General features: G+C 37.6%; 1 protein-coding gene across 1 annotated transcript in view; it reads right to left on the bottom strand.

Moving 5' to 3' along the window:
* Nucleotides 1-103: 103 nt before the first annotated feature.
* The window catches only part of GNPAT (glyceronephosphate O-acyltransferase), a 39579-nt gene continuing 15032 nt past the window's right edge, over nucleotides 104-24650 (bottom strand). The window contains exons 2-12 of the mRNA XM_004712206.4: nucleotides 24069-24251; nucleotides 18078-18254; nucleotides 16496-16625; nucleotides 15076-15203; nucleotides 14690-14765; nucleotides 13801-13952; nucleotides 13545-13678; nucleotides 11899-12122; nucleotides 5915-6157; nucleotides 4372-4451; nucleotides 104-991 (exon numbers count right to left, since the gene is read on the bottom strand). Coding sequence (XP_004712263.1) covers nucleotides 821-991; nucleotides 4372-4451; nucleotides 5915-6157; nucleotides 11899-12122; nucleotides 13545-13678; nucleotides 13801-13952; nucleotides 14690-14765; nucleotides 15076-15203; nucleotides 16496-16625; nucleotides 18078-18254; nucleotides 24069-24251 — 1698 coding nt within the window. The 3' untranslated portion in view covers nucleotides 104-820. The remainder of the gene's footprint in view (nucleotides 992-4371; nucleotides 4452-5914; nucleotides 6158-11898; nucleotides 12123-13544; nucleotides 13679-13800; nucleotides 13953-14689; nucleotides 14766-15075; nucleotides 15204-16495; nucleotides 16626-18077; nucleotides 18255-24068; nucleotides 24252-24650) is intronic.

Genomic DNA, 24650 nt, shown 5'->3' with positions numbered 1-24650 from the left:
AGCTAGACGGCTGATTGTTTATCTGCAAGCCTTTAAGACCCCAGACACTATATCTTTTGATAGCTGGGCACCATCAGGAAATGGGTCATTTTTGACTTTGTAAGCACTACTCTATAAGGCAGCTCATCTCTGTTGACTCTAATTTGTGTTCATATAATAGAGTCAAGAGCCAAGAGTCCCATCTCAGTGTGTTGGGCCCTTCCTACAGTTTGCCTCCAAACTCCTTTCCTTTTGAATCCTAGTACCATTCTTAGTGGGTGGATATGTCATCTACTCTCCCTAATCACATTTAAGACTGTGGTGACCTTTCAGTTGGCCTGTACTTTGTTTTTTGCTTTTCTAACAATAGTATTTAATAATATATATGACAATGTATTATTCAAGTCTTGCAATTGAATATCTACTCTGTACTAAAGACCTTGCTACATGCCATGAACAATATCATGCTACAGTAAGCCAAATAGCACACACACCGTGTGCCTGTGACTATGTGAACACTGTGTTCAGGGTGTCATTCAGCTGTCATATTCATAGGTTGGAGAGGGACCAGCCTCAGCCTGTGTGTGGGGAATAAGTTCTCAACCCAAACGTGAAACAGCTGTCACACGCACGGGACAGAATGGAACAAGCATCTTTCTAAATGTGGAGAGTAAGGTCTCACCCAAAAGGTGAAATCACTTCCTGCATTAACCAATCAATATGTACTTCTATATAAACAATGAGTACATACTTCTACTATTCACTTGTGGAATATACTGGCCCCTTAAAACAGAAACAAGTTCAGGGTGGAAAGGTCCTAGTTATATCTGATACAGGGGAATCAAGGAGAATTTACTAAATATTTGCATACCTGGTAACATTCCACGAAGGGTTTGAAGAGTCCTATCAAAAATTCTAGCACAGTATGTCCTTTTTCTGTAACCAGGATGTCCTTTGTAGTTACTTGTATGACCTCACACTTACAAAGCAGGTAACAACCTTCTTCAAAGTCCTGGAAATAAGGGAGGGAAAGTCATGAAGTATCCACTAACTTAGTTGACAGGGAATATTACCAACCTGAATACATGCAGCCATTGCCTTCAGACATCCCACACCACCAATTACATAGTCCTTCCCAGAATCTTTGAAAGGAGCCCGAGAAGCAGCTCTTCTAATACTTAAAATGGTCAACACAGGACACACAAAAATATTCTAAGTCTTAACAATCACAACCTATATAATACTGCCATACTCCTTAAATAGACGTCATATAACAAATGTTAAAAATCCTCAGAAAAAGTCACTTTTTGCTCACAAGCTTTTAAGAACACTCCCCCACCCCGCTCCCATTCACTAATAATTAAAGTAGTATGAAGGCCATTGTCTTTGTTGACTATACACGTCAACTGACCTTGGTGTCCCAGAGATTATGATCATCAGCCGACCAGTATTGACTCATCCCTTTAAGACAGCAGCTCTCAACCTTCCAGATGCCGGGACCCTTTCATATAGTTCCTCATGTGGTGGTGACCCCAACCATAACATTATTTTCATTGCTACTTTATAACTGCAATTTTGCTACTGCGAAAGGGTCGTTTGACTCCCCCAAAGGGGTCGTGACCCACAGATTAAGAACCACTGCTTTAAGTATTTAGTTATGGCCCAGAAGTTTCCATAACTCTGCCACCTGTAAGCACTATTATATTCATGGATATGTGTGCAGCACAGGTCGAAATATTCATGGGTATAATCCCAATCTCTGCCCCCTGCCTGTTCACCTTGTTCGTCTATTCATGCTTCCACTTGTAGACTGTTACTGCAATAATAATAAAAGAATAGAATTTATCTCTGTTGCCTTTAATAGTTGCACTTCTTCCAGTTGCTAACTTCCCTTTTGCCGATCCTTTTTCATATTTTTGCTGATCTCCCTTACTGTATGTTGCCTATTCCTTCACCCAATTTAATATGTTAGCACTGTACTGTGTCTAGGTACAAATGTAGTTTTTTTTAAGAGTTTCACATTATTTTCTTTACTCTAGTAACTCTATTGTAAGCATAAGGGCTGCAGTGTCATATTTTAGAGATGAACTCTTCAAAAGAGTCTCCAAACACATAAAGTTTGAAATAGAACTTTGGCCAAAAATGTGGTCATAAGAAATGCTAGTTAAAAAAAAAAGAAAGAAAAAGAAATGCTAGAATATGTGAACATTTAATTTTTAAATATTTCCCTCTTTGGCAAAATTTATTGTGAATTGTTGAAAGTTTACAGAGCAAGCCAGTTTTACTGAACAATTCAAACACATTTTTTCCATGTCCTTGACTACAAGCCTCATCATATCATATCCCTTCTCGCGCTTGCTGTTTCCGGCCCCTTCTTTCCTACCCCTGCCTGCCTTCTACACTTTGTCTTTACTTAGCAAATGCTTCTGTTTCTATCTAAAATGCTGGTTAGTCTAAGGAGCATATACCTCCCTAGTCTTAATATTCAACTTAGAGGCCTCTTTATTGCTTGCCTGAAAATTGAGCCAAAATCTCAGGTTAGTTTTGCAAGTCCATAAACAATGTAAGCACAAATTATTTAAGCAATGAGAGAAGTTGCAGGAGCAGCATTTCTAAGCTATGCTACTAGTAACAGACCAGAAGTTATAAATAAGAATGGGACATAGAACAGGTTCCCAAGTACTAGTTAGTTCAACAGGAATGTACAGTCATTTACCAGAAGAGACCCTTAACCTAACAGTCAGGACATCTAGGTTCTAGTTCTAGCTGTGGAAATAGCTGGTCATGATTTTGCACAAGACATAATCTATATCCTGCCACCCAGACTTTTGTTTGTTTTGGGATTGCCAAATTCTGGTTGAGAACACTATTTCTATGGTAAGATTGTGATTTCTTGCTTTCCCTCTAAACTCTGTGCTACTTGTTTAATGCTTCCTGTTCCACCCTGTCATCATTCCTCCACCACCCTTCCCCCACCACCTGATTTCAAGCCCTTCTGCCTCTGCATCTGCCTCTCCTTTTCCACCACAGCAAATTGCTTTCTCTTTGATGCCACTGGGCCCTCTCAGCAAGTTCTCCAACTTCTTTCTTCAGTCTCATCACTTTATCTGTGCTTTTAAATTCAGTATGTCCAGTTTCTGTCAAGCGGCTGCTTCATCAAATAACTATCCATTCCCGTTCTTCAGTCTCATCTATTATTTCACTCCAACAGTCTACTGTTCCAGAGTCCCTTTTCTCTAAAAACAAGAAGATACCTCTCGACAATTTCCTCTTGCGAAACTGTTCTTCACATCTACTTTTTCTCCCCTGACTTAACTTAGTTTTAAAAAACAGTATTTTCTCAATTTTTATCCACACAACCTTCCTGCACCATCTGATATTTTAAAGCATCTTCCTTGTTGCAACTCTCTCCTCCTTTAGCTTCAACCACATAATTCTGTTCTTTTCGCCCCTCTCTGTAGTCCTTTTGGTGGTAGCTCTTTTGCCTTCTGTCCTTCAGGTTCCATTCGGGGCTTTGTTCTCCTCACAGAAAACACGCTTTCTATGGTCATGCTAACTGGTTTTCATGGAGTTATCTTCAATTGTTTTCTCTGTCTCACATTGCCCCTAACCTTCTATTACTGGCAAATTTGGGGGATTCTACACACACAAACTTTCTCACATTCTTTCCTGTGGAGGCCGCAGGCTCAACCCCTATCATTTTATACCTGGGTACAATTACATAGCTCTCTGAATTGGTTTTTCTGTCTTTAGTCATTTACCTTTGCCCCAAGTATACCCTTTTGACCTTTCCGATACACTATATTCTCTTTAAAATATAGATGCGTGTATCTATATCTATATATCTGTCACTCTTATCCTCAAAACCCCAAAAGCTTTGGCATGCTCCACCCTATGAAATAAGACCCATCCTTCTTACTGGAGCATACAAGTGCCACCTTTCATCTATTTTGTCATTCCCCACCCCAAAGACCAGCACCCTAGTTCCATAAGCCTGACTATTCATCAGTGGTCATGCTACCACGTTAGACCACCACACTCTGCTTTCACAGGGCAAGGCAACAGCTGGTTCATTGACTAATTGTTAACAGAAGGAACTGTGCTAGCCATCATTTTTGTTTTTAATAAAATAGAGTTGCTTTATTTACAAGGGTTGCCCTAATCATTCAGAGGATAACTCTCCTCCCATCACACAATCCCTACCAACCTAAACCTAAACAAGAATCAAGGCAGGCGTCTGTTGAAGTGTGAGCGCTCCAGTTTCTCTTGGGCAGGCGCCTCTCAGCCTTGAAGAAAGGGAAGGCATGCTGCCCAAGACTCGCCACTGAGTCCAAGACCAACGCTTTCAGAACGCACACTGAAAACCTCTGCCCTTGGCTGGGAAAGCTTTACCTTTAGTGCATTTCCTGGAAGGAAGATGAACTCATCTGAAAAGACATCGCGAAGGAAGTAAAAGCAATAGTAGACGTCCTCTAGAAACAAATTTATTAAATAAAATTACAATTCTGGGTTTTAAACATGCAGAGAGCACAAAAAAGTTGATGATGTCCTCAAATCCAGTCTTTCACTGGAATAATTTTACTCATATCCTAGAGATAAGAATTAATCCCTTAAGGAAACTATAAAAAGTTCAGATTTTACCGACAGGGCACACCATGGCATCCCATTTAAGTAGCTGGACCTGAATTATGCTCCTTCCTTGAATCATCTAATCATTCAATGTAGTAATGTTAAGACATCGCATTCCTTAGAAACCAGGCACTTCCCTTTTCTCTATCCCTATGATTCACTGATAGAGAAAGAACTTCCTTCTTATTTCCTGGTTTCATGCTCTGTGTTCCACACTAGAATATGCCAGTACTCAGTGGCAGACAATACATGTAGGATGGTCTTGCTCATCTGACTACAGGCAGCACTGCAGGGCTCTCTCTCTCTTTTTTTTTTGGACATACTTTATGATGTATATGGATACAAAGCACTGCTTCCACCTCTAAGCAGGTCACAAGAACCTACAAGGCCATTCCTGGGCCTCTTAAGTATTTTTGAATTCCAGTTTAAGAAACCTTAGAACAACCATGAGATGTGAGTTTCCCATATTCTGAACGAAATCACCTTAACCTCTCTGGGAACCAGACATGAAGGCAATAGGCCATAAGACTTTTCTGGCTCATTTCAAAGCTAAAAGTCTGGTTGAGACTAGTGCCTCTCAGCTCTGGCATAGCTTTGGGGAAAAAAACTAAAGCAAATCAAAACACTAATGTGTGGTCTATACCTCAGACCAATGAAAACAAAACCTTTGGTGGTTTGGATCATTCTTTCAGTAATTCTAATGCACAGGTTGGGTGGAAAACTGCTGCCTTAATGACAGGCTCCTGATGATCCATAACTGTGCTTTACTCAGGTTCATACTGCTCATTGCAACTAGGCTGCTGGGTTACCTCCCATCCTGCCCTTGTCCCCTGGCCTGCTTTTGTCAGAGGAGAGCACTGTGATTATACAAGAGCTTCACACAAAGAAATGAAGAATTGTGTTCCAATTCCAGTTCCTTCTCTAAGAAATTATGTAACTTGAAAGGCCTATTTTTTTTTTAATTTATAAAAGATGAGGGTTAGATGATTTCTTAGGTACCTTTTAATTTCAAAACCAATGGTTTCATGGAAAAATGTATGGTCTTCTGAGTATTAAGGACTCCATTCCAGTGTTGTGCATGTTGCATGCATGCAGCTAAACATTAAGTTTTCACAATATATTTAAACTATACGTTATACGATATGTGAATAATATGTCAATAAAACTATCAAACAGAATAAAATAAAACTATTGATAAAACAAAAATTTTTTTTTTTAAACAAAATTTTTAAAAAGGCTTGTGGCCTACTTTAAACTGAATGTCCAGGTATTTGCCAAAATTCAAGATCACATTTCTCTAAGTTACCTTTCCTGAACCCAGGTGTCATCTGCAGGGCTACAGCTACTAAGGATGGACGGACAAAAACATTGAGCAACTGGTTCCTGTAAGCTGAGCACATGAGGAGAGTGAAATGTTGGAATATAAGTCCATTGACCACTTCTGATGCTCCAGAGTCCTCTTTCACAATCACCTGATCTTTCACAAGGCTGGCAATGTTGGAATGCAGAAGAATGTTGGCCTGTACAACTTCTTCAGCAGGCTCATTATCTACAGACAAAGACAAATCACTCAGACAAATGGCAAAGATGTGAGATGGGAACCTTAAGCATTGACTACATTCACCCTGGTAACTTCAATGATATTTATTTTCCAGTGCCAGGTATTGGTACAGGGCTCTACAGAAAATTAGAAAAATCACATGTATGTGAATTTAATAATACTTGGACAAACCAAAACCAAACTCACTGCCACTGGGTCGTTTCTGGCTCATGCCAACCCTGTAGGACAGGGTAGAACTTCCCCTGGGGGTTTCCAAGACTGTTAACTTTTTTTCCTTAATCATTTTATTGGGGGCTTATGTAGTTTTTATCACAATCCATATATACATCCATTGTGTCAAGCACATTTGTACATTTGTTGCCATCATCATTTTCAGAACATTTTCTTTCTACTTGAGCCCTTGGTATCAGCTCCTCATATTTTTGCCCTCCCTCCCCCGAGACTGTTAACTCTTTATGGGAGTAGAAAGCTCCCTCTTTCTCCCATGGAGTAGCTGGTGGTTTAAAATGGCTGACCTTGTAGATACTTATGACAAGAAGGTCCATAATTAGTGTAAGAAGACCATAAATAACACATGCATGTATTATATTAAACATACTATGCAAACATTTTTTTATGGCAACATATAAAAAATTATTAGCATACTGTGCTTATTAAAATACTTTTGGGGAGTATTTTATGCTTCCTTTCTCTCCCCACCAGGGCTTATCTTTGAAAGTGATATTGTTTATTTTCTAAATGCCTATTTCGCCTATTTCCCTGTTTACTGTGTTATTGCTTACCATCTCCTACAGATTGCGGGTCAGGTCCCTAAGGGGTGTAGGCCTCTATGACCCAACCACCATCTACATCGTTTATTTTCCGTAATTCTCCAACTCATGGCTGACATCCTAACATCATCAAACTGCTTATAAGTCAATGAATACATTAGCTCATCTTTTCTAATTCCTATCTAGTAGGGATCCTCTTCCTTCTGAGAAGCTTCTACTTTCCCATCAAATATCCCTTCCATGAAATCTTCCCAGACTGTGGACTCTTTCCTACAGTAATCACCTGTAGTTTGTCCACAGCTCTGTATTTCCCTGACTCCTCATTACTAGTTTACACCTTACCAGCCTACTCTACCTCCGTAAACCAGAACTGCAGCTTAATCACTTTTGTATCCTTGGTAGTATCTAACATTGGCTACGTCCTCAATATAGACTTGATAAATGAAAAGCACTTAAAAAATAATTTATGGTCTTAAAAAAGTAGTCTCAACAGTTTTAAACTGAAAGATTTAAAGTCATTTAACTCTTGTCAGTTTGTCATAGAATGGTGGTTTATGGATTGTTGTGATGTTAGAAACTCTGCCACCAGTGTTTCAAATACACGAAGGTCACCTCTGGTGGAGAGGTTTCAGTGGAGCTTCAGCCTAAAAATAGACTAGGAAGGAAGAGCTGTTGATCTATTTCCAAAAAATGTGGCCAGTGTAAAACCTTATGAAGAGCAGTGGAATACTGTCTGGTATACTGCTGGAGGATGCGCCCCTCAGGGTGGAAGGCACTTAATGTACAGTGAACCCTCGCCACTTCGCGCTTCGACTTCCGCGGCTTCACTCTATCGCGGTTTTTGCGTTAACAGCGCATGCTCTGTCATTACTGCCACTGATTGGCTCATACTGTACACGCTTCTGTCTGCATCACTACGTATCAGAGCTACGCATCAGATGCATTTTTGCTTTTGTACAGTGTACTGTAATTGTTTGCGATTTTTAAGAACTTTTATCTAAGCCCTATGATGGCTCCTGAACGAGCTGCTTCTTCTAAGCCTTCTGACAATAAAAATAAGCGCCAGAGGAAGATGCTCACCATCCAGGAAAAGGTAAAACTTTTGGATATGATCAAAGATGGCAAGAAAATCGTGGATGTTGCACGCCATTTCGACTTGAATGAGTCTTCCGTTCGCTCCATCCGTAAAGAGGAAAAAAACATCCGTGCTACGGCTACTTTCACTTTCAACAAGGAAGCAAAGCGCATCGTGACAAGTCGTAATACTGTAAACTAGATGCCATAAATAATACAATAAATAATAAATGATAATTGTAACATCCAAAATGTTTTACTGTATTTTCCCTTTTTTGTTTAATAAATTGTGTAATACGAGTGTAATGGTGACTAAAGGGTGTTTTTTCATGTCCTCTATGCTCTACGAAAATATTTGATTTACAAATAAGGAATCGTACTTCGCGGAATTTCATTTATCACGGTAGGGTCTAGAACCGATTAACCGCAATAAACGAGGGTTCACTGTATTCCTGAAAAAAGAGATGCCTCCTCCAAGAAGAGTTGACCTTAAATATATAGAATAAAGCTTTTGGAACCATCATTGGCTGAAGTATCATGACACAAAATGAGAAGAAACATGGAATGTTTGAGTCTAAGAGAATTGGAAGTCATCAAAAATGTAATGGGATGGCTAAGGATAGATACCCTAAACATTAGTGAGCCAAAATGTAAGGGAAATGTAAGGTCTTCAGGAGGGAAATAAACATATGGTCTACTATGCTCGAAATGACAAAATGAATCTAAACAGTATCACATTCGTCATCAAAAAGAACTTTTCAAGATCTATCCTAAGATACAATGCAATCAAGGAGAGGATAATATTTATATACTCATAAGGACGACCAGTTAATACGAATGGGAGTACCATTAAGTTAACACACCAACAGATACTGCCAAAGATAAAGAAATAGAAATGTTTACTAACATCTGTGGTCTGAAATCGATCAAACATCATGTGCAAATGTGAAACAAAAAGAAGCATTGATTGTTAGAAAATATGACCTTGTGTGACGGAATCTTACAAGAACAATTTCCTCATCACAAATATCTTTTCTTGAAAACATAAAATGGTGAGTTTAATATTGTCAATTGGAACAAGGCCAAAGGCCAACAACAGAACAGACCAACAATTTCTCATGTATAAATTCAGGTTGAAGAAAATTATAAAACAAGTCTACAAGAGGCAAAGTACAACCTTGAGTATATCCTTCGTGAATTTACTGAACAACTCAAGAATAGATTTGACTCAGACCAGTTAAAGGATGACATCAAGGACACTGTCGAAGAGGAAAGTAAAAAGTCATTAAAAAGAGAGGAAAGAAAGGCCAAAGTGGATGCCAAAAGCTTCTAACACTTGCTTTTGAATTAGGGGGGTTAAAGTGAATGGAAGAAAAAAAAGAAGTAAACTAGCTGAACAGAACATTTCAAAGGGTGGCCATACTAGAAAAGGAAAATCGTGTAACGAAATGTGTAGAGACCCAGAAGCAGAAAACCAGAGGAAGAACACCTATGGCATTTCTTAAGTTGGAAGAACTGAAGAAAAGATTCAAGCCTTGAGTTGTAATATTTAAAGATTCAAGGGGCAAGATAGCAAATAGGTAGCATCAGAAGATGGAAGGATTCAAAAACTGATTGTGGTGATGATGGTATAACTTTTCCTGATGTGACTGAACTATTGAATTTTATGACATGTGAATTATATGGCAATAAAATTGCTGGGGCTAAAAAAGAAGACAATGGAACGAATACAGAGTCACTGTTGCACTGATGTTATGAAAGAAAGAAGTCCAAGCTGCACTGAAGGCATTGTAGAAAAAGAAGACACCAAGAATAACTGACTGAATACCAATTAAGATGTTTCCACAAATGGATGCAATAATGGATGCACTCTCTCATCTACGCCACAAAATGTGGAAGACTGCTACTTGGCTAACTGATTGGACTACTACTGTCCATTCCAAATAAAGGCAACCCAACAGAATGCAAAAATAAATAAAAGTAGTAGAATACTATTGACATCATATGCAAGATAATAAAAAAATACCAACAAGGAACTGCTGGAAATTGAAGCCAGATTCAAGATATAAGGGTTATCACTAATGTCGGATGGATCTTGACTGAAGGTAGAGAAATCAGAAAGATATTTATCCATGATTTATTGACAATGAAAAGACATTTAACTATGTGGATCATAACAAATTATAAATAATATCAAGAAAAATGGGAATTCCAGAACACTAATTGTACTCATATGAAACCTGTATATAGACCAGCAGGCAGTTATTCTAAAAGAACCATGGTTTAAAATCAGGAAAGATGTGTTTGAGGGTTGCATCCTTTCATCATACTTATTCAGTCTGTATGATGAGTAAATAATCTGAGAAATTGGGCTACATAAAGAAGATTGGAGGAAGACTCATTAACAACCTGAAGCAGATGATACAATCTTGCTTCATGAAAGTGAAGAAAACTTGAAGCACTCACTGATGACAATCAAAGACTACAGTCTTCAGTATGGATTATACCTCCAAATAAAGAAAACAAAACTCATTAAAACTGGGTCAATACACAATAGCATGATAAACAAGATAAGATTGAAATTGTCAAAGATTTCAGTTTACTTAGATCCAAAATCAATGTCTCTGGAAGTAGCTACCATGAAATCAAACAGTGTATTGCATTTGGGCAAATCTGTTCTTTAGAGGATCTTTTTGAAGTTTTAAAAACCAAAGATGTCATTTTGAGGACTGAGGTGCAGCTGACTCATACCTTGGTATTTTCATCACCTCCTACGCATTTGAAAGCTAGGCAATGAATAAGTAAGACCCATGAAGAACTGATGCCTTTGAATTAATGGTGCTTGCAAAAAATATTCTTGCCAGAAGAATGAACAAATCAGAGTTAGAAAAAACATAGCTAGAATGCTCTTCAGAAGCAAGGCTTATTCTCACATACTTTACACATGTTATCAAGGGGGACAAACGCCTGGAGAAGGCCATGTCTGGTCTGAGAAAGAGAGGGTCAATGAAAAAGAGGAAGCTCCTCAATGCAATGGATTGACACAACAGATGCAAAATGAGCTTAAGCAAAACAATGATTGCTTGTTCTAGTGTACATAAGCTTGCTGTGAGTTAGAGCAATCCGATAACCTAGAACTACAAGAATGACATTGTCATATATATCCCAATCTCCTAGCATAGTATTGAAAGATTATTTTTAAAAAGTAGTTATTACGGATAATTGTATAAAGTGTATGACCCACCCTTTGATCTGATAACCTGGTGAGGCATATTATTTTTAAAGTTACAAATACATTTGTACATTATAATATACACAAATTATACTATTATATTACATATGTTATATATGGGTGGATGTGGAAGGAAGAACATACAGAACATCAAGGACTCAGGTATTTATTCTTAACTCCACCAAGTGCAAGGGATGATATTCTAATCCTTGAACTTTTAAAATCCAGAAGGGACAAATGTCATATAGTAAATTATTCTCAAATAACCAACACGGGGTGTTCAAGGTCCTCTAAAACCTATCCACTGCAATTGAGCTGATTTCTACTAGAGCAGTGCTGTAGGGCAGAGTCGAAGTGCTCCCTAGGGTTTCCCAGGCTACAAATGTTGACAACAGCAGAAAAGCTCATCTTTCTCCCACAGAGGGGCTGGAGGTTTGACCTGCTGACTTTGCAGCCCAGTGTATAACCAACAGTTACCAGGGTTCCTTTAATGACATATATGGATTAAAACACAAAAAAACACAATAGATTTGCTTTCACTCTCTGAGCAATGCTCTGCTCAAAATCTGATATTGGTTTTTCATGTCTAGGTTAAAACTCTTCAAAATTAGCAAATAAATAAAGTATCCATCTCGTATGTCACACATATGTACCAGGCCAGATGAGAAATCCTCCAAACGCCTGTGTTAAACCTTTCAGCCACAAGGTCTTTGCAACTAGAGCATCAAAGTTCATCGATGGCAGATTCTGGAGCAGAACAGCAACTATTAGGGCCCATGGGCTCAAAACCATGTTTTCAATTTGCAGAAGCTGCATTTTGTAGGCAACTTCAGTGACAAAGGTATGCATGTCCTCTGACTGTTTCTGAGGCATATATCTAAAAGAAAGAGTACAAAACAACAATTACAGTTCTGCTAGCTAGAAAAATGTGAATGGAAAGGGAATAGAAGACAGGCACTTTAGGTATCTCACAGATTCTCCCAGGTCACATACTTTACTATTGAATACAGACTTTCCTACATCTCCAGGGTATGCTCTTGAGAGGTGATAAGCTGACTTAAAGGAAGGGAGTGCTACTGCTCTCAGTTCCAGACTGAGAGAAAGAAAGAAACTCTGTTTCTTTATAAATGGGCTCCATCAGATGGGTGAAGACCGATGCCTGTCCAAGTAGGAGCAACTGCTTTGTCTTCGGAGGATCTACCCGATATTGAATATGGTTTTGTTGCAGAGTACACTTACCAGATTACATAATAACTGTGCATGTTTGCCCTGGATATTCTGTGGGGTTTGCCTGAATATTATATGGCCCTCTTCCAAGAAGCTTAAAAGCACTTATCACAAGCTACCACCATCCTCATCTACAAGCTTCTTTGTGCAAGAACATCCAAACCTTGAATAATGTAATACTGGGAACCTCCTGAGAGCTGGCTGGAGCAGGGATATGCACTGGCTTAAAAGCAGCCAGATGACAAAGTGGCTTAACAGAAACGCTTTATCCAGGAGGGTGTACAGCACTAGCTAATAACAGGGCAACTCCATTAGAGATCTATAGAGAGAACACCTACAGCAACTAAAAGCAAATACAGGTTTCTGAGATGATTAATAAAACTTCCCTTGAGACACCATAGCTGTCCTTGGACTGTGAGAGCTACAGGCAACTTCTTTATGACAGTGCAGTCCTGTGCAGTGCGGCTGTTGGAATAATTTCTGTCTCCCTACTTCATATGTACATTTCTTGAAATTAAGACAACCCCAAAGTGCATCTATATCCTGTACCCTGAAAGTTTAACTGTATCCTGAGAGAATCTGATACATTTCCTTGCTCATAAAAGAGAGGAATTAATTTTCTTGAGAACGGGGACTGGCTCTCACTCATTATTATTCATTATTCTTATTCAATTCTTTTTAGGATCAAAAATAATACTTAATACATACTTTGACTGGCCTCTCAATTCCTATACAAATACTGGTTTAAAATGAATCTTACTACTTTTAAATTAGTGGGAGGCTGGCTCCCTGAGAATAAACATTGTTTGAGTTTGCAAATTTGACATCCTGTAGTTACTAAGTTTTTGGCAAGCATACAGTTCTTCTTTAACTAGATGTTTCGACTAGAGAAAATATACTGATAGTGCTTCCTCAATCATTTGCTGTGAGACCTCAGGTAAACCACGTTCAAGTATCACAATTCAGGCTCTTAGATTTTAATCCTTACTTCTATGTAAGTTTTAAAAACATACTTTCATTAGTAAATATTATATATATTTCTTCAGCAATAACACCACAAAGAGCCTTGTACCTTGGAACCAAGTTATAGGGGCTCCGATCCATCCTTCCTCCTGTTGCCAAAGATCGAAGTGATACTGGGTCTCCGAAGTATACATGGATACTTCCAAAATTTTCAGAGAGAACCTTCCTGGCTTTCAACAACCCCTAAGAGTAGTACAAAAGAAAAGAACACACAAAAAAAGGAGTGTATTTAGGAGGTAATAAATGCACAAGTTAGAATAGTCTCAAAATGCAAATAAAGCCTAATCTGGGTGGCTTTTACGTACAGTTGTAGATTCTTTAGGCTTAGGAACCCCTAGAAGTTCATATACATAAAGAGATTCTTCCAATATCTTATCATAGCTGATGCTAATTGGAACAAGGTAGGTATCAAAAACTTCTCTTTTAAAAAATGGTTCCATCACAATATTCAGAAGACCTGAAAAAACAGGGAAAAACGTTCCATTACATACACTGGAGAGGAAAGCAAACGGCGGAAACAAGACAGGAATATACTAAAAGTGCACAGTATACATAAGACAATACAATACGCTGGTATATAAACATTTAAACTAGAAGAAATAGTTAGCAAAGGAAAGAAAATCTTGGCAAAAAAAAAATGTCAAAATCTGAGTAGTTGTTATGATGAAGCCCTATTTAAAGCTTTCTTCTTTTTTTTAATTAAGTCATTTTGTTGGGGGTTCGTACAACTTTTATCACAATCTACCCATATATGCATTGTCTCAAATACATTTATTTGTACATATGTTGTCATCATCGTTTTCAAAGCATTTCCTTTCTACTTGAGCCCCTGGTATCAGCTCATTTTTTCCCTTCCCTCTCCTTCCCTCTCTCCCTCATGAACCCTCGATAATTTACAAGTTATTATTTTTTCATGTCTTGCACTGTCCGATGTCTCCCCCCACCCCCTTGTCTGTTGTCCACACCCCCGGAGGGGGTTATGGGTGGGTCATTGTGATCGATTTCCCCTTTCTCCCCCAATCTTCCCCTAACCCTCCTGGTATGGCTCCTCTCGATACTGGTCCCGAGGAGTTTATCTGTCTTGTATTCCCTGTTTTTCCAGCTCTTACCTGTACCCATGTACATGCTCTGGTCTAGCCAGATTTGTATGGTAGAAAACTAAAGCAATAATCTTCTAATCCATGTGTGACCTACCAAATTTAGGAGTCAGTGTCTTGGCAGAACGGCTTCTTGTCCCTTCGAGGAAAAATTCAACAGGAGCATAACCATTCTTTAAAGAGAAAAAGACAAACAAAACAAAACACAAAACCCATTGCCTACTCTCAAAGTGATAAATGCTTCTTTTGATTCCTTTTCCCAAGTTCCCCCACCCCCTGGCCTCTGAACAAACACTGCTTACAGTGTAACTTAAAAGAAAGAACCACACAGATTAAACATTACCGAGGCTATCAACATTCTGACAAGGGGGAAAAAATAAGCAAGCAGCTCTGGATGCAGAAGTTAAACATTGAATAAAGTCTCACAAGAACCAACAGTGAGAACATAACACAGCTTGAAAGTACTTGGTAATATGCATTTACCCGTAACATGGTTTTTACATATTCAGAGAACACAGCCCAGTAGAGTTTATTGCCACCAAAGGTACGCCGCATGAAAAAAGCACCAGACATTCGTAGCAGTTCACCAACCATTTTCATTCCCAGGAAGTCTAAAAAACACAGAAGGGGCTAATATTTATTTTGAGATCTTGAAATTTTTCATCAAGATTTAAACTCAAAAAAGTACTATGAAGCAAGATATCGTGTATGTGATTCACCAAAGATACTAATAATTATACTTAGAAATCCTTATGGTAAAGGAATAACTAAGAAGTTACAGTATATACTCGGGTATAAGCTGAGTTTTCCAGCACATTTTTTACGTCGTTTCTGTGGTAAAATTAGGTGCTTTGGCTGATACTTGGGTCGGCATATACGCAAGTATATACAGTACTTGGTGCCACTCTATGTATCACTGCATCAACAGCCATACTAGCTAGAGACAAGGGTAACAGCAGGGAGTGAGATAACCTTGACAATGATGATACCAATTTTATTCGTCACACGGCTGACCTTGATATCAGGACAAGATGTGACTTTAATGCTCCGTCTAGCCTGGCCAAATCAGTTTTCACCTTTCTCCTACTTGTTAAAAATACCAATATCCTTTTAGTGGAACAGATTAAATGAAGTAGAAATCTGGAATGAAAGGAAGAGTTCTACCCTATTTAATATCCCTAATTTTCAAATAACTTACTCACACATCTCTACTTTTAAAGTGAGTCGATAAAGAGTTATTTGCCTTAACTACCTATCCTACCTGTACGAATTATTTATTTGCCTATTAGTTATTTGCCTATCCTACCTGTACGAATCAATCCTACAAAAATAGAAGCATAAATATAAAGATATATTGCAGTGACTTTATGTTAAGGGAAAGGAGACAATGCAGAAACTAATGAGAATAATTGTACAACTTGAAGAATGTTATCAAATGTCACTGATCTGTATATATAGAAATTTGAGTATATTCTCCACAACAAAAAATAAATCAGCAAATAAAAATTGTTACATTTATTTTGCAGCATTGCTACAATAGCAAAACCACAAAAATATGATACATAATACACTGCTGCATGCTATATACCCATTAAAAGTAACAAAAAATCTATTCACCTAAAGAAATTAAAATAATAAGAAACACAAATACAAAAGACAGGTCATATAAATTCATAATATAGGCTCATTTTGCAAACCAAACCTAAAATCCCATGTGTACAAATGCTTGTTCGTGTCTAGTTAAGCACAATACAACACAGCACGAGAGAATAAAATCCAACCTTGTTACACAAAGGGATTTTTAAAAAAGGAGTAATCCTTCAAATACCTCAACATTATTAAAATCATTACAGGGAATATTTTGATTTTTATAGAAACAAAATGTAGAAAAAGAAACCCTTACCCATTCCTGCTGCTATGACTGGCACGGGTAAATCATAGTTGTACAAAAGAAATGACAGTATCAGAAAGTCAATGTAACTGCGGTGACTAGGCAGCAGAACAACTGGATGCTCCTGAATGGCTCGTTGTAGCTTTAAAACAAATGTCAATTTTGAGTCATCTTTGCCTAAATCATCTGAAGTAAGATCTTAACGTAGAGAATAGGAGAGTTCATGTATATAATATCCATATACATTTTCCATATATGCAACTATTCTATTCCACACATACTTTTGTGTACGCTTATCTATACGTATGTACATATCTCATGTCACTCGAAAGTCACGGCCGTGGAGTCAATTCTGATCCACAGTGATCCGTAGGGCAGAGTAGACCTGCTCCTGTGGATTTCTGAAACTGTAACTCTTTACCAGAGTAGAAATCCTCATCTTTCTCCCATAAACCAAACTGCTGACCCTGCGATTAACAGCCCACTGTGTAACCACTATGCCACTAGGGCTTCTACATAACTCATATGCAATATATTCAACCCCCCCACCAAACACACAAAACAATTTATCCTGACAAGGTAAAAATATTATTTCAGAGTTCTAGGTAAGTAGTTTGACATAATGAAAGAATATTAAAAACATAAACTTTTGGGGTCAATGATGGTTTGGTTGTAGAATTTTTTCCTGAGCTAACAATGCCTCATTGGGGCAGTTAAGTAACAGTCTTTTCTACTCCTCCTCTAAGGGATCTCTACTGACCAATCTATCTGAAAAATGTAAACTTTTATTTCCAAGACAAAGTTTCATTTATTTGCAATTAGAAATAAATATTTCACAATATATAATTACATATTGTTTTTGTGATTAATCACTATGCTTTCATTTTTATTTACTTATTTAATTTTTTAAAGGTATTTGTCATTTTTAAAAATCATTTTATTAGGGGCTCACACAACTCTTATCACAATCCATACATACATCAATTGTGTAAAGCACATCTATAAATAATTTTATTGGATCAAAATAATCATGATAATGATCACGAATATATATTAGTTGGGTACCATATTAAGCATTTCATATACTAAGCATTTTACATGCATTGCTTAATATCATATTTTTAAAAGTAAGGTCTAAGCCTCAACTACCTTATTTATAAAATAGTCATGCATCTAATAAATGGTGGAGTCAGGAGTGTGATTCAAGTCAGTGACAGGTAAAATATGAATACCATTTGTATTACTAGTACTGTTTCAAGGTAAATTTCCTTATTTTGGTAATAAGCTATTGAGAAAAAAAATAAGGGTTTTATGAGGCTCTTACTCTTCATATTACTTTTATACTTTTAGACACATAGGCAGTAAGTGAGGCTGTAAGGTATCAAGTCTTACTTTACTAAGTTAGTCTAAAAGGCTGGTAGCCTGAAATTAAAAGAAAAAAAACAAACAAACAAGCAAACGTAAGAAAGGTAAACTTCTTTTGTCTAGACTAATTAGACCTTAGTTATTTAGTACTAACCAAAGTGACATTGCCTTAAATTGACTAAATTTCAAGGAGTAAAAGATAAATATATATATATAAATCAATACTCACTTTCTGAATACCTTCTTCATTTACACACACTTTGGAAAAAATTTGTTTAAGTACTTTGCTCAGGATGAAGGCCATAAAACGGACAGCTCCTAGGCGAAGTTTGTGACTCATTTCATCCAGTATTTCAGAAGCTTCCTCTCGGAGTATATCAACAGATTGAAGAGATTCTTTGGAAAGCTAAAAGGAAAAAGAAGACAGGAGTAAGTTTTAAAAGATACCAGAAAGAGAAATTTTCATGATGCCATTATTATAAAGGAGGGGTAAATGTTTTCACGCCAAAGGTGGGGGAGGGGTTCCGACAGGGAATTAAGGAAGGAGGGTAAGTGGAAAAAGGAAAGAAAGCAGCAGCGACAGCAGCTAGAATTTATTTTGATTCAAGCTCCTAGGACCAGCTCCAACTGGACCAATATAACGCAAATAAGGCATGTGTTATTTTCCCATGCAGGAAAGGCCTTAAAGGACCCTGTTGGAATGTTTAAAGGCTAGGTTTAATCCATACTGAAAGCCATATAGCCTTTGATCTTTATCAGCAAGTGCTTCCTTTCCATCTCATTTGATCAATGGGTGTGCTTGGCCTTCCAGGGCAACTCACTTGGAGTTCTTAACATGAGTAATTAGTCTCTTTTTATTTCAATGGCATTATTACAAGGAGTAATTTAAAATTTAATATTGTCTATGATCTCTATCATCCGCCTCATTGAAAAATAGTCTACAGTGGACTGCATAGCACACATTAAAGTATTCATTTTTTCAGTTACCTCCTACAATCCATTTTAATAAATGTTTATTGTCTACTTTTGTCTAGGCCAGAAATACCCAGAAATTGCAGAGATCTTGTTGTCTAAAAAGAAATATAAACAAATATAGGGACTGATATTACATAGTATACTAAAACTGATATAGTAAGGTCAATTAATTCAGATTTCAGGGTAGTCAGGAATGAGGCTTTTTCATCCTAAAAATCTAAAACTTAAAAGATAAGCAATTATAACTATTCATCCCAAGTCTTGTTCCTCTTCAGTCTATTCTTCCCACGTTGTAAATCAGAGAGGTCCCTTAAATGCAAAAATCATCATATCCTTCCTCCACTCAAATTCTTCAAAGGATGCTACTGCAGTCTGCAGGAAAAAGGCAATCTGAATTAGGTAAGTGGTCTGCTGAGAAGCAGCTGGTGGTTTCAAACTGCTGACCTTACTGTGAGTGGCCCAGTGTGTAACCACCATGCAACCTGTTAGGTCCACCATTTAAAGAGACATGAAGGAAAAGAAGCCGGCAAAGTATGAAGCTCACTTACAGAAAACCATATGCCTTTGGCCTTAATTCCTAAAAACCTCACAAGGCATGATGTAATTTATCTTGCTGAGCCACATATGAGACCTATAAGAACCTTGAACTCCAAGATTCAGCTGAGCTTCCAGTTGAGCTTTCTGGTCGGCAAAACAATCATTCAATGTCTCTCTTGGAAGCTCTGCTCTGGGATCTCTTTTGGAGCTTACTATATGCATCTTTTTTGTTATTATTACATTACAGCTATTATTACTGGCATGGTATTTCCTGTGCACTCTCTAAGTTGTTCCAGCAAATTATAGGCCCCTAGTAGCATAGTAGAGGCGGACTGGTCTGTAAAGTGGGGGGAGGCATGTAGACTCCCAAGCTTTGGTTGGTACCCTAAGTAGGTAAAAGAATATCTCAAATTTAGGGCTAGCTGATATAAAGTGAAGGGAGTCATGTGGGCTCCCAAACTTGTGGCTGATATAGCTGCAAATGGCTGGACATGAGAAAAAGGCTGCATGAGCAATAGAGTCTGAACTGAACAAGGAGAAGTTGAGATTTCCAGAGGGCAGTAGAGTGAGCTTTGTCATTGCCCCTACAATTTGGCATTAGAAAGTGGGTGATCTTAATTTCCCTGGAATGGTTTCACACAATTGATGATGATGTTGTTCACCAGAGTGAACCTGCCCATGAAGACAACTGAAGAATGATCAAACTATAGAGGAAGAGAGAAGAAAAGTATGCTATCATGGGAAAAAAGGAAAAGAAAAGGTCAGTAGTGCAAAAGGCTACTACATATTTGAATGAGTTAGATTTAAGCTACAAGGAAGTCATTCACAATCCTGGAAAGAATTACTACAGTGGATTGGATACCAATGAGATCCCCCAAAGTTGAGTGGTTTAAAAAAGGGTCAGGAAATGCGGCAAACAAATACAGTAAACATAGCCAACTTTTTTTAAAGAGGAGAAAACTGGTAGGGTAGAACTCGACAATAAATAGAGTACAGATGGAGTAAAAGAAGGCCTATTTAAACGAGAAATGATGGACCATGTTAAATGTTAATGGTAAAGTTGAAGAAGGATGGATAGTCAGTAAAGCAAACCCCCCAAATGTCAAATTCACTGATATCAAGTTTCTTACGACTCAAAGTGACCCTAGGTAGGGTTTCTGAGTTTGTAGTTAATAGCCTCATCTTTTCCTCATGGAGCAACTAATGGGTTTGAACAAATGACCTTAAGGTTAGCAGTCCAATAGTTACCCAACATTGCCACTAGAGTTCCTTCAATAGAGTGGTTGAGAGCGGATAGCATTCATAGCAAAGGAGTAAAGACTTAATTCTAAATGGGGATCCCGCTTCCATTTTAATAGAAATGAAGAATGAAATTATGGGTACTGGATACCAATAAATTGGTAGATTTGATCACAGGGAATTGAGGGAAAAAACCAACTAAACTCACTGAGAGTTGAGTCCAACTCATAACGACCTTATAGGATAAGGGAGAACTGCCTCTGTTGGTTTCCGAGACTGTAACTGTTTACAAGGGTCCAAAGTCTCTTCTCTCCCACAAAAAGGCTGGTGGTTTCAAACTGCTGACCTTGAACTTAGCAGCCCAACTCATAACCCACCATGCTACCAGGACTCCAGAAATTGAGAAAGTTCTTAGAATTTTTCATCCTACTTCCCAAAGGAAATTATTTCCTCAGAGTCAAAGGAGGAGGTGGAGGTCCAAGGCAAACGGTGATAATTGACAATGCCATTATGTGTAATGGGAATGAGTTAACTAGGGAAGCAAAGAATTATTAGACAACATGTAAGTCCTAATGTGCTTCATAAACATATGCTTCAAATTATCTAGATGGCATGTTTGTTTTTTTTGCCAAGATTAACAGTACAGTCAAGTTTGAGAAACAATGAGTAAAATCTTTTAAATAAGTCACATTTAATCTGGTTGCATATTAAAATTACTTAGGGAGCTTTAAAAAACAATCAGAAGGCAAAAATAAGAACAGGAGAAATGCCTGTGCACTAGCCCAGAACAATTAAACCAGAGTCTCTACAGATAAAGCCAAGACATCATTTTATTTTTCATCCATTAATTCAGTAAATAAGTATTTAATGCCTACTATGCACAGCTGAAAATGAGACAAAAATTCTTGCCTTCATGGGATTTATATCCTATTAGATAATAATAGCTAAATTTTTACAATAGTTCACCAAGTGATTCTAATGAGTGGCCAGAGCTGAGAGCCACTGTCTTAAGCTAATTGATAATAAACCTTTACTTCACGTAAGAAGTAATGAACAATGAAGTAATGCTGGTCTTATTGGTTAAGGTAATGTGTCAACTTGACTGGACCATGACAATTACATAATGATGTATTTTTGCAGTTATGTAATGGCATAATGTGGCAATTACATATTGATGAAGCCTTCCTCCATTTTTGCCTTACACCAATTTTCAAATAATGATTTGGTCTTTGGAATACAATGATGCCGTTAAGGAGTTGTTGTCAGATGCCATCGAGTCAGTTCCAACTTATAGTGACCCGATGTCCAACAGAACTGAACACTGCTTAGTCACGTGTCATCCATGCAACTGTTGTTTGGGTCTGCTGTTGCAACCACTGTGCCAATCCATTTCCTTGAGTCTTCTTCTTCATTGCCCCTTTACTTTATCAATCATGATATCCTTTTCCTGGGACTGGTCTCTCCTGGTAGCATGTCCAAAATAAGCAAGATGAAATCTTACCACCCTTAATCCTAAGGAGTCTCCTGGCTCTACTTCCAACACAGATTTGTTTGCTCTTCTGTAGCCCATGGTACTTTCACCATAATTCAAGTCTATCAATTCTTCTTCAGCCTTCCGTTATTCATATATTTTTAATATACGCCTTAAAAAATACACCTACTCCTCATTTCCTGGGCAAGGAATTCAGAGGTCGTGAAGTTACCCAGTGGGCTTCGATCCACATAGTCGGCAGTTCAAAACCACTAGTAGCTCCTAGGGAGAAAGACTGGGCTTTCTACTGTCATAAACAGTTACAGTCTCAGAAACCCACTGTAGGTCACTAAAGAGTCAGCACTGACTTGAGGGCAGTGAGTTGGGAGAAAGCACAGGCCTTATGTACAAATCAAGGAGAATACAGACATCAGAAATAATTCCCACCTCAAAGCAAAACTATAGTGAAAAGTTAAAACAGCAAGACCTACACAGGGAAGCCTCAAGGTGGGAAAGTAAACTTTAAAATACTGAAAATTCTTTCCTCTTCACCAATCAAAATGCAGGACAGAGTCTATGAGGCCACAGATGATGTATGGCGTAACATGAAGTGCAATGCAATATCCTGAAGCTGAATCTAGAGACTGTCAGTCACAGACTGGGTCAGGGAAGGGCCTCAAAGATGAACGGTGTCCGTTCTCCCTACAGTAAGTAAGAACTGCTTAATCAAGGAAGTGGAGCGACAACCTGTGCTCCTTCATATCAGACGACTGGAATTCTGAAGGCGCTCCATCTTTCACTGAAAAAATATAGGACTAGTTGCATGTGTGTTTTCCTTTAAGATGTTTACTAAGAACAACAACAACAAGGAAAGAAGACTGTGTTCTTATCTGACTAGGAGAATAAGGTCACAGAATAGGAGTATGCTGCTATTAAAAATAAAAATTCGTCCTAAATCGTACTCCCAGAGTTATAAGTCTGATGATCTGAAAGTTATCAGAATAGTTACATATAGTTTTCAATAGCTATAATCTTATGGAAGTAGATTAGTAGTAGATGAGGCTGACCCAATCTGTGAAATCTCTCTTACCTTTACGACCTGGCCCCTGCTTACTTCACATGCACACACGCATGCACGCACGCACGGGTTTATATATTTATATATAAAACACCATTATCCTTTCTTTTTTCTCTTTGATCTGGTTCTACTGAATTACTTTCAGTACTATCAAGGTACACATTTTCTCTTAACTATGGGCCTTAAAAAAGGCCAGAAGTTCCCAACCTTTGTTATACTTTGGAATCACCTGGGCTTCTTAAAAAATATATTGATGCCTGGCTTCCTCCCCCTGACTGATTTAATGGGTATGGAAGTACTGTATATAATCGAGTATAAGGCGAGTTTCCCAGCACATTTTTAATGCAGTTTTTGTGGTAAAATTAGGTGCTTCAGTTGATATTCGGGTCGGTTTATATGGTAGATTTTTTAAAGTTGCACGAATGATCCTAATATGCCACAAGATTTGAAAACCACTAGAATTAGTTATTTCCTCTGCTAGGGGCATTGTTTCTTCCATCTAGAAATCCCTTATCATCTTTCAGGGCCCATTTAAAAAATCACTTCCATGACTACTTAGCCAAATTAATTACCCCTTTAATAATTCGTGTGAATGCACGTCAGCGTCACACTAGCATGTGTCTGTCTCTTACCATATCTTATTTAAGTGATCATACAACTGTCATCATTCCCTATTAGACTATAAACTTAAGTGGTCAGACAATATAGTGATATTGCTTGCTTACCCTGAGTGCCTGGTAAAGAGGTTGACAATTGAGGATAAGTATTTGATAATGTATTGAGCACAATAAAAATTTAAAATATATATTAAAAATAACAAATGAAACCATGCACATTAATAAAACAAATTCATATAATCAAGAAGAAGAAATTTGTTGACAATGAACAAATTTAAATCCATCTAAGTGGGGGATCATTACCTGTTTAATAATATAACGAATCTCTTCAGAATTGAGAACACTAGATTTAATATCACTTGGTGTGCAAGGAATCATTTCCTTATAGACAAGAGGCGTGTAGCACTTCATTGCAAATTTCAGGTCACTGACATGCCTTCTCTCCTCTAAAATATCTTCAAACTCATCCCACTTCTTGAGCTCCTTCTGTGGACAAAAGAGAGAAAATAATTAGTCCATACCGTAAAATAAATGAGGATACATTAGAAATCATAATGGTAAGATTTCACTCTTGACTAATTTTTATTCAGCAATATATGAACAAGAGCAGCATTCGGATGTTAAGATTTTCATATATATAGACAAAGAAATGTAATAATTAGGGTCAATAAACTTGGTATTAAATTATGAAAAATTTAATGATTGTATTTCTGATAGTTTCCCTTGTAAATCCCGTAGACTTTTGGGAAATTTGAAGATAGCAAAGATGATAAATTAAGCTCTAGAATATTCAGATCAATTTTTTTTTTACAGGCCAACATATCAGAAAATTTAATGTTTTTCTATCAAAATCATGCAAGTAAGAAGTGGTTTGATATATTCAAA

Source organism: Echinops telfairi, unplaced genomic scaffold (assembly GCF_000313985.2).
Source record: "Echinops telfairi isolate 266 unplaced genomic scaffold, ASM31398v2 ScPeMD7_7424;HRSCAF=8462, whole genome shotgun sequence".
Classification (NCBI taxonomy): domain Eukaryota; kingdom Metazoa; phylum Chordata; class Mammalia; order Afrosoricida; family Tenrecidae; genus Echinops; species Echinops telfairi.
Note: the sequence above shows the minus strand (reverse complement) of the source record. Positions and strands in the feature narration are given on the sequence as shown.